At 38.8% G+C, this 11,811-nt stretch overlaps 1 protein-coding gene across 1 annotated transcript in view; it reads right to left on the minus strand.

Moving 5' to 3' along the window:
- LOC103353430 (probable phospholipid-transporting ATPase ID) overlaps positions 1–11,811 on the minus strand; it is a 67,492-nt gene that overhangs the window by 24,173 nt on the left and 31,508 nt on the right. Inside the window, 2 exon segments of the mRNA XM_008276414.1 lie at positions 7,768–7,866; positions 11,207–11,320. Of these exon segments, the coding sequence (XP_008274636.1) occupies positions 7,768–7,866; positions 11,207–11,320 (213 nt within the window).

The following is an 11,811-nucleotide window of genomic DNA, read 5'->3' on the forward strand; positions in this document are numbered from 1 at the left end:
AGCGTATTTTTATGAGACCTGGTAGACTTTGTCCTTCACACCGATACGGACACTTTTACAAATGTTTTATGGATGTTTTCAAGGTTTTTGGGTCACTGGAACAAATTTTTCCAAAAGCGCAGATTTTTAAAAACTCCACATTGAAGTGCATCTGTGTGAGCATGTAAAGTCTTGGGAAGCAACATCACACCCTAACTTGTGCGTTGTTTTTGTTGCATTTTGTGATGAACATGTGTCTGAAACAACAACAACGATGGCGGACATGTGTCAGTTTCTTTACCACTAGCAGTTTACAACTCAATTTTCCGCACAACTTTCCTGGAACAAAAGTGTGTCTTTTAACGTTACTTGGTCCAAAACATTTGCACTTTAAAGTTCACAGAAACACTGAAATGACAGCTTCCTCTGGTATTTAATGCATTGTTGGAGGACAGGCATTCTTGTGTCTCGTGTAGGAAGATATTTTATAAAATGATGGTTTGTGTGGACAAGATTTTTGTATTTTTAAAAATATCTATATAGAAAAATCCCTATTTTAGTGTGGACAAGGCCTTAAAAAGCTTCCAGTTCAGGATAAATCAACTAAGTTATGGCTGTAAACCTTCTTTATTATGCCAACAATTAGGTCGTTAATTCTTCTAAAGTCAACATGCAGCACTTTGTCGTAAGCTGCAGAAGTCTATCCGCTCTGACTGCTTCTATTTAAGACAGATGTTTTCCTTTTTCATTTAGGAGAAAGTTTTTAACTAAGGAAAAAGGAAAGATTAGACGGAAGTCGGATTGAATTGAGATACATCTGTGTAGCATAAAGACCTTTGTCTCCTTTTCTGTCATCTCTCTCTAGTGATCCCTGTAAATGTACCAAACACCAGTTTAGGAGTCACCAAATTAGGTGCATATTGTTCTCTGTCAGGTAAAAATAGGCTTGATACTGAACAATGACAAGTATTAACCTCTTACTCCCTAAACTTAAGCCCAGTTGGCTATTAAAACTAAAAGTTCCACCTGAAAAAACATTCACAAATCAGTCAGTAACAGCTCCACACGCTGCACACAAATGAACAACCTCCGGTTCCGTGGATAAGAGACACTTGGGAGAGTTTAGAAACACAATAAGCCTCCTTATCTTCATCACCAGGACAGAGTGAGATGTGAAAATCCATATTTATATATAGAGCACGTGAGCAACATCCTCATAGCACTGATGTTATTGAACCTGTTCTAAAAATTCTCATTTGCAAGTCGACCTGATTTAATCAAGCAGCACTGACGCCCAACGTTACTACAACATCTGTTTTAATCATCTGCTACAGCGACACTTTGCAACCTTCTAATAATGGCGGGATGCTTGTGTTTTAAAATGACATGAACAGGCACATAGTTTAAAAAGCTACTTCAACAGCAACAACTAAAAAAAGACACCAATCATGCTGATGTATGTTCAATCGGCAGGAATAATACTGAAGGAGAAAAGTTATTTACTTACTGCAGTTTTTGTTTATATTATATTTGCCACTTGGGGCCTGAATTTTGCATCTTCCTTTACATAAAGTAAATAAAGACATTTTCCAGCACAAATTGATGCAGAAAAGGCACAAAACGGTACAAAAAGCTTCACCAGAATGCAAGAATTCAAGCTTAACGCTCAGAATGTTTTGGTGGTGGACGCCTAGACCCCTAGTTAATGTGCCACCTAAACAAACAAAAGACACAAATCATCTCAATGTGTGTTGAATCCACAGGTATAACAAATATTTTAAATCAACACAGAATACAGGGAGCCTTACTGCATTACATTCTGTTAGAATTTGTCACCTGGTGCCTATATTTTAAGTTTTCCTTTAAATACAGTCAATAAAAACATTTCCCATCATAAATTGATGCAGAAAAGGCACAAATCAGTGCATAAAAATTCAGAGGAATACAGGAAATAAAGTTTGATGCTGACAAATCTTGGTGGTGGACGCCTAACCAGCAGGGATAATATTGAATAGGAATCTACAGGAGAACACATATTTAAAATCAATACAGAACACCTGAGAGGCATTGCATTCTACTATATTTTGAAACTTGGTGCCTGGTTTCTGTGTTTTCCTTTGCATAAATACAGGCATTTTCGAACATGAAATGATGCAGGAAAGGCATTTATGGTGCATAGAAATTCACCAGAGTACAGAAAATGAAGTTAGACACTGAATATCCATCCATCATCTATACACCGCTTAATCTTCACTAGGGTCACGGGGGGCTGGAGTCTATCCCAGCTGACTCAGGGTGAAGGTAGGGGACACCCTGGACAGGTCACCAGTCTATCACAGGGCTACACTGAGAGACAGACAACCAAGCACACTTACATTCACACCTACAGACAATTTAGAATCACCAATTTGGACTGTGAAGCTGGAGAACCCGGAGAGAACCGACGCTGCACGGGGAGAACATGCAAACTCCACGCAGAAAGATTCCGGTGCCCCCACCGGGACGCAACCTTCTTGCTGCGAGATAACAGTGCTACCAACTGCGCCACCTTGCAGCCCGTTAGACACTGAATATGTCCCCACAAATACACGTCTGATAAAAGGACATCCAGGATAGAAAAGGTTTTAATAATCTCATCAGCATGAGCAAGAAGAGCTCATATTCTGCACTGTTTTCTACTCTTGAGACCTCCTCCAGGTGTTTGGGTTCAGTTTCAGACTAAATCTTTCCCAAATTTCTGCAACTCATTGGGAGGAGGCTTGTAAAAAATGTCCTTTAACTGCTGCTTTCCAGCACTATTAATAGTCACTCCAGCGTTTGTTTTGCAAGGTCATCTACATGGTGTGCGCTCAGTCTTGAGTATCTGTTTACAGGACGAGCTGAGGTCAAATCAAACCTGAACGCAGTGACCTCACCGAGGCAACAGACGTTCACTGGGAGTGACGACGGTTCAGGATCGCTGCTGTTGAACAAAAAGGTCTCCTGTTCCTCCTCCATGAGCTAATGTTTAAGCCATTACATCAGTTATTTCCTCTTGGTGGCTCCTTCGATGCCAGTCTCACACATTCCCACATGCATCAGTGTTGACTCTGACAGCTGAAACCAGACCTACTTTTCCTTTCATTGTCTTAAAGGTACATTTCGTTCTACGGTTCATTCGTTAGAGGTGTGACTCTTTAAGGAGGGGAACTTGTGCTATTTCTTCATCAGTCTTTACTCCCACATGACATAATTTTTTTTGCAATAACGGAGACGTGCATCACAGCATTTACACAAATCCACCTGATGAAACATTCGGTTGAGCAACAAAGAAGAAGTGAATTTGGCGTACGGCAGCTGAGATTCCCAAAAATAACGTAATAAAATAAAATAATGGAAATGCAGCAGGAAGCCAGAGTCCATCCATCCATTATCTATACACCACTTAATCCTCACTAGGGTTCTGCAGGGCTGGAGTCTATCCCAGCCGACTCAGGGCAAAGGCAGGGGACACCCTGGACAGGTCACCAGTCTATCACAGGGCTACACTTAGTGACAGACAACCAAGCACACTCACATTCACACCTATGGACAGTTTAGAATCATCAATTAACCTCAACATGTGTGAACACGTAGGAAGATCCCGGGTGTCCTCACCGGGACGCGAACCGGCGACCTTCTTGCTGCAAGGCAACGATGCTAACCACTGAGCCACCTTGCAGCCCAGGAGTCAGTTGGTTCAATATTCATAAAACAGAGACACAAGCTGCAAAACACACAAATGTGTGTGGTGTTTGCCTGTAGGGAGATCAGTGGAGGGTGAAGTGTTGACGAAGTGACTGCTGATGACAATGAACGAGCTGTTTCCCCACAAATGGAGATTATCAGCAACAGGAGATAACATGAAAAAACATGAAAGAGCTGGAAAAATACACGAGGACGATATCTGGAATTATACATTATCACCGCTGGATCAGGCAGTAAATGTGTTATCTTAACTTACCTTTATCTTTTCACATGACTAGCTAGAGGTCAGTCATGTGGAAATGAGAAATTAAGGCATACTTCTAGTGGCCCTGACAACTTAAATCACCGTGATGGAAGAAAATACATTCAACACAAGCAAATGAAGAGAATATCACCAATCTGAGGACATGTGCTGCACATACTGAAACACTGCAGACGTCACATAATGCACATACTATGTGAATCATGTGATCAGAGTGTTTAAAAATACTTTTTAACTCATTTTCCATGGGAGAAAGTAAACCACACCCAGCTCCAATCTCAACTCTCCTGGACTCAGGCTTTAAGGCTTGTTCCCGTTAAGTCCACACACATCTTTTCACTGTTCTGTCTCATGAGGGCTTTCTAATTTTGAGCTCATTATGTGGACTTTCCAAGTCTGCTTTCCTGCACTCTTTGCTTTGGGGGAATAAACCACAGTTCATTTAACATTGAGATACTGGACACTCATCTCATTTCTCTATTTTGAGCCGTCTCCATCTTTCGCTCTCCTGCCAGAAATCGATCTGAAGCATCATTTTGGTAAAAGTCTTGATTTCCTTAAATGCATTTTGGGGAAAGAGGAAACTTGTAGAGGAGCTATGAGACAAGATATCTTCAATGTATGACTTTGTGGAAGTCTTACTAACGAATAAAAGAGGCGTGACATGATGCACATATTGGAGCAACAAAGACCATGTGTGTATATAATATATAATTCAATCATAATAAACCTGTATGTGGCTCTATATTTATATCGTAGTCTTTTATTGTGTTACCAACCCTCATACTTCACAGTATGTAGGTGTGTGTATCTGCATGTTAACCCTCTGAATCCACAGGACATTTTTTTCTGTCTCCTGACACATTTTTATTCACTGTGGGCTCATTTATCATTAGAATATTTTACTTTTGTACAACATGTATGCTTCATTTTTCAGGTGCTGTTCCACTGGGCACCGCATGTTTCTGTAACGTCATTAGGATTTCTTGAGTAATATATGGCTTGTTTTAAACAAAAAAAAAACCTGTCATCAACATGTACACCATGTTTGCAAACTGTGCCACCAACACTCACTATAGATGTTTTACTTGCTCACATGTTCATTTATGTTGTTATCATACGTGTCTCCTCTCTGCTCTGTATAAGCACAGCCTGCAGTTCAGCCCAGAAGCCCCGACATTTTTGTCATACGCCTGTTAACTGCAGCTGAATCTCTACATGCTTTACAGTTGCACAAAGGAGTGCAGAATTTGTTGCTATTATTATTTTTTTAATACAGAATCTAGTTCGAGCAAATAGTTCACATGTGGCATTTTTTTTTTAAAATGAGACATGCAGAATAAATTTATTTTTGTCATAATTATAAACTGAGATTTGGATCATTTTCCCATGTCACAGACGAGTAGTTCAACGACTATCTCCGTTTCTGCCTCTGATAAATGGTGTAATTTGGGGGATTTTAAAGAAAAATAAGATGGTTTTGGTGGTTCAGAGAATGAAAGAAAACTAAAAAACCAAAAAAATCTCTGACTTTCTTGTCATATTATGGCACATTGTGATTTAAATAAAAAGCAAATATATGTTTTAAGTTGTCATGAACACCTTTATACTGCAACAATAGATGAGAAATGGTCACATTTAACTGATGTTGCCTCAATCCCTGTGGTAGGAGGACGGAGACACGAGGAGAGGAGGCGAGGAAAGGAACTGACAAACTTAAAAATAAGACAAGAGCCAGGGGAGGACAATGTGGTAAGCGACCGCAAACTTAACAAGAAAAAACGAGGTTTGCATGTCAGTGTAAACACATAGCTCACTGGTGATTCACTGCCAGAACTGTGTGGAGTTGTTCGTCCTCCGATGCCATGATGACAAACTGAAATATGCTTTCCCTTAAGAGTCTTGGCCGAGAAGAAACAGCACTAAACATGTTTTGTCGTTGTTAAGGTAATACAACAGAGTTGTCCTATCATTTATCCCATGATGTCAGTTAGGTCTAGACAATTTCATGTTTAAATCTTAGACTGCAAGCTGGGATTTCATCTCAACCTTGTCCAGACGGGTTCATTGTTGTTTAGCGTCCTCCTGCAGACAGTCGCTTTGAGACGGATTTCTGTTGTGGTTTCAGTGTTTGGTTGCGTTCTCTTACTTCACAGCTTTCTAAATATTGCAAACATGCTGTCAAAATGGTGAATAAGTTTTCTTAATTTGTGAGAGTTTTGATGATTTACTTACTGAACGTTTAGAGGAGCCATCATGTCTAAAGTACCATGCTATATACTACTACCACTACTAATGATAATAATAATAAAAATAATAAAAACAACTTGTATTTATGTTGCAAAGTGCGTTACAGACAGGGCAAAAAAGAAGAGGAGGATACTCAGGAAGATTACTGAATAACAAAAAGAATCTCGGTCCAAACGGAAGGAAAAAAAAAACAGAGAGGCCAAAGTGGAACAATAGAGTTAAACATGGTAAAAGATTTTCTAATTAAGTGAATACAACACCACCAGATGAAATATCAAAAGAACCAAAAATGCCAAAGCCAAGTAAGGAAAATCAACGAGTGAAACAAACGAAAATACAGGGCAAAAACCATGAACACTATTCTAGAAGTAACAACAACAACAACAAAAATAAATAATAATAACAATAATAATTATTGTTATTAATATTATTAATATTATTATAATTATAGCAAAAGTAAATACATTAAATACATAAGTAAATAAATAAAGGGCAAAAGAGCATAAAAAGAACAAATAAATTAATTTTTAAAAGAATGAGATGATGATAATGGAAAAAAAATATCGACATGCTCCATTTCTGCTTCTTAAAAGCCTTCTCTGGCTCCATGTTTGGAAGCTAAAACTGCTTGGCTGAGTTGAAAACATCTGATTTACTGGATGAACATTTCATGCAGCTTTCTATTCCCCTTCTGTTATCTTTGAATCACTGCTTTTAAAATCCCCTTCACTCTAGGAAACAACAACAACAACAACAACAACTTCCGAGCAGACTGAGAACGGCTGGTTTTGCTGAACTTCTGCATCGTGCAGTAAGACAACGCTGCTAGTTTCTCGGGTGAATTGTCCATTTTAAATATAGTTCTCACCTCCCTGCATGCAAATGCTCCACCAAAACAGTCACCATTTTGCAGGACTACCATTGCTACATCCTGAGTTTAGCACCACCCACGATGATTTTGATTGGTTTAGAGAAATACAAACACACCAGATGATATGTTACAGCTACGTTAACACTAATTGGTAAAATCTTGGTCTTTGGGAGTTTCTGTTCAGTCTAACAACATCACATTACTTCCACCTTCGCCACTCAAACATTTTTTAATCTCTGTTCACATGATCTGTAGGACGTTCTGCGTTAGGAAACATCACTGGAGGTCATTTAAAGGTTGCTCTTAAACTGAAAAGGTTGTCTTTTTCCAAAATGTTGCAATCGTTTTACTGCGTGACCCGAAGTTTTGGGAAACATTATTGTACGCCAACCCACACTGGTGTTTCTTCAGATAAAAACAGCCTGAAACTTGGCCTCTTAAAGGTTGCCAGGCTGTAAAAACTGCAGTGAAATGTGCTTTGATGTGTGCTTTAAAGAGTAAATCAACAGTAAACTGTGTGTTCTGATGCAGAATTACAGTAGATCTGCAGGGCATTTAAACATTTCTACTGATCAAATAAGCAAAATAGAAGATTATTTGGCACTGAACGGTTTCTCTTAGCGCTTTCCAATTTGTTTAAAATGAAAAATAAGAGGATGTCATCATCAAATGTGCTTACGATATCGTCGGTTGCATCCTTGGCGGCGGTGACCGACAGCACGAGGACCAGAGGCACGACGGTGGTGAACCAGGACAGAGAGGAGATCTGAGGAATCACCTGAAGGCAAACAGACGAACACAATCGAAACACTGTCTTTAGTTTGATTCAGTTTAGTTTTGCATGCAACAGAAAGAGGAAACTGGAGGGAAAATACAGAATGGTAAAGAGACATGATAAAACGTAGATTTTAACACGATTGACACAATAACTGCAGGATATCCTCTGAATGGAAAGAAGCAGGAAGAAAGTGGTGAACTGTGGGTGTATCTTCAAAGATATCGGTAAAGAAAAGTGGGTGAAAGAGAAGAGCGCGTGCATTTTATTTGGTAAATTAAGACCTAAACTAAAACAAACAGTGTCATACTAGACAGTATTGTTGCTATTTTTCCTGATCTGTCCTATTCCAGACAAATTTGGGTCAAAATTAAACCATAGGGCAACAAAAATGTATTCAAATCCAGTCATTTTACTGTTAGTTTTTGTTCATTACATGTACAAACAACAGGGCTGTACTAGTTGCTGTCATGTGTCTCAAACTCTGGTGGGTTTAGACTCGTAAACTGACAAAAAAAGGCATCCGTTTATAGATAACTTTGACATTTAAGAGCAACAACATCATGCTCAGACTACGCTGGAGAATGCACTGCGACTTAAAGTTTTACTGGCATCATATTGGGAGCAGAGCAGCATTAAGGAGTCTCAAAATAAGCATCCATTTATAGACCAATTTGACAAACAAGTTTAGTTTTTGATTCATTTGAAACTGCTTCGGTTCCTTTGCAGAAAACTTGTTGTGGTGCAACGCGGCTGTTTGCACACGATGAGGCAATTTCCTGTACTGGATATGACACTTCCTTAATTCTCATCGCCCTCGATTCGTCCATATCCTGTGCGGTTAACGCACGGCTTCAGTGTGAGAGGTGTGGACGGGACGTGCTGGATTGCATGTCTGCACAGACGCCTGACACTGATTACGACAATAAAACCAAATAAATGTGAACAACTTAAGGAGTTGTTTGAGGAGTAGTTTGATTTCAGGTTGATCTGAAGGTGTTCTGTGGGGTTTAAAAAAAAAAAAAAAAGCTTCTCTTTCATTTCATCTTCCACCTACACACAACTTTTATGAACCTGTGTTTGCTGATTTTGGTGTATTTGTACAAAGGAGAGGAGGGAGTTTCATCAAAACTGTCAAGTCAAATAAATTAATAAAGCTAATTAAAACAAGAGGAGTTAAACCAAAGTGATGCACAATTTTAAATACAGTCGTCCTCAAATGTGTTCATACCCTATTATTAAAGAAAAGGCAAAGTTCACAATAGTCACTCAAATAACTAGAACCTGAAAACAGTAATAATAAACAAAAATTTGCTAAATTAGAATTTAGAAAAATAAGACATTGCTTTTGAATTGTGGTTGAAAAGAATAATTTATTTAAATGTATTTTTGGGCTGCTGCCTTTTTATTTACAGCAGTAGAGAGACACAGGAAAGGGGGGAGAAGAATGGGGAGAGATCTGCAGCAAAGGGTCGTGAGTGGAAGTCGAACCTATGAGCACTGCATCGGGGAACTACAGCCCCTGTTCATGGGTCACCCGCTCAACTAGGTGCCCCTGAAAAGAAGAATTAAAAAATAAATAAATAACTGTCCTGGACAAATGAGAGCACTTTGCTGATGAGCAGTGGGCCAGAATCAAAATACTATCAACAGGTGCAGAAGTCTGACTGAGAGTTACAGAAAACACTTGATTGCAGTGATTGGCTCAAAGGGTTGTTCAACAAAATATTAGTTTATAGGTCGCATAATACTTGTAGGATTGTGTGTGTGTTGTTTTTTTTTGTTTGCTTGTTTCCATCTCTGTTGAACCACAATTCAAAAGCAATGTCATGATTTTCATTAAATTTCATTTATTATTACTTTTGTCAATTTCAACTTATTTCAGTGACAGCTGTTTTTTTTCCTTCTTTAATTGGAGGGTAGGAATACATTTGAGGATGACTGTAGCAACGCATAAGACAACCACAAAGACAAATCTGAATACAAAAAACTATATCCATCCATCATCTATACACCACTTAATCCTCATTAGGGTCATAGGGGGCTGGAGCCTATCGCAGCTGACTTAGGGCGAAGGCAGGGGACACCCTGGACAGGTCACAAAAAACAATATAGTAAAGAAAAATAAAATATACTGAGGTTTCAAGTGGTTTGTTGTTGACTACCAGCAACTGAGTGGGAGAAAATGTCAGCTTTAATTCTGGAAACCACAATAATTTCTGGTTGCTGAAAGTGTCAACAAAGCTGCACATATTTAGTGTTAAAAATAAACAAAGTCTGTATCTGCTGTCACTGGTTAAACAACTAATGTTATATTTATGAATATTGATTCTGCATTTTCATCCACACCGTGTCCAAAATCCTCCCTTTATTCACTTCATTGATTACTTCATTTAACAGATGGCCGGTTACTCACGAGTCAACAGTAAGTCGGGTTATGAATCGTCGTGTTTTTGTGGTCTGCTGCAGTGCATTGTGGGATTGTCAATGGAAAGTAATGCAATTTATGCACGACATTAAACTTTCCACATATGCATCTGTGGAATTTCTGCAGGCGTCACACAGTGAAAACATTTCCGCACTGAGAACGTAACAATGGGGCGTCACGGTTAATCAATTTCAAAGTCGCAAACTGAAACAATGCAAGTAGCAAACTGCAAAGGCTGGAACTCAGAATAAATGTCGTGCTGCACATCTAAATGTCAGGTCCATGGTTTCACAAATTCATGCTGCTCTGCTTATCTGACAGCTGCACTTCTGATTGTATCCGTCGTGGTGATGATCCATCGCATTTTAAATCTATTGCACAATAAATACTGAATCGAAGCTTGACTTTGAGTTTTTATCTGTCAGAAAAAATTGCAACAAAAAAATTAAAAACTGCAAATAATGTTTGAACACCAACTGACAGGAGGTTTTTCCTGCATTGCATGAACCAACATTTGTCTCTGTTCCTGGTTTCTGCTGGTGTTAAACACTGATGCCAGACAACCAATCAAATCTTCATGGTTTAAAAATGTACAACACAAAACATAATGACCACTAAAAATTGCAGTTTAAAATGTTTATTTAGTTGATCCAGAGGATCAGAGATGAAAATATGTTCCAGAGGGTTTTTCTCTAATTAGTTTCTGGGATAAATCAGGAGCACAGCTGACTCACTGTTTCCTACAAACATTTCCTTATAATCATTCTTTTCTTGCAAATGTGCCAAACAATCAATATCTCTTCAACCAGCCGAAAAGGAAACAAACCTCTCCCGTGCGTTTCACTATCAGACAGATTTTTGCATAAAATTTGCCCGACGGTTGGATGAAAGTCATGCGTTTTATTCTCTGCTCACCTGGAGCACCAGCAGGAAGAGGAAGTAGGCGTTAGCGATCCGCTGGAACTGCTCAAACAGGTTGAGAGGTAGGAAGGTGAACAGGTTGTACTTGGAGGTCTTGATGGCGTTGGTCTGGAGGAGTGACAGAAAGATGTGTTAAATTAATATAACATTAATGGCAGTATTTCATGAATTTCAGAAATCTTTGGATTAAATACACTGGTGCACATTTTGCTATCTTTTTGGAGCTTTATTTCCAGGTTTGTCACGTAGTCTTGAAGAAAGAGTTCCCAGTTTTTTGTGTTTAGGTGGCTAACCCTCTTAAGTTCAAATTGTTTTGGAAGGTTTTTTTTTTTTGTTCCTGTCACATTTTTCTTCACTGTGGGCTCATTTTTCACTGCAATATAAAGTCCTGCACCTCTACAGAAACAACACAACCATGGCTAGAAGTAGAACTGAAATGTGTTTTCTGTGTAGAATGATTTAGGCCTTATTTACACGTAGCAAAAATGGTGATATTTCAGTGTGTTTGGGCTTTTGCTTTACACGTTAACAAAGCGACAAGTCACAATCATAACTGAAAACTCCGGCCACAGTGGAGATTTGGAAAAACTCTGTCTTTA

Source organism: Stegastes partitus, unplaced genomic scaffold (genome assembly GCF_000690725.1).
Source record: "Stegastes partitus isolate 25-593 unplaced genomic scaffold, Stegastes_partitus-1.0.2 Scaffold71, whole genome shotgun sequence".
Lineage (NCBI taxonomy): Eukaryota > Metazoa > Chordata > Actinopteri > Pomacentridae > Stegastes > Stegastes partitus.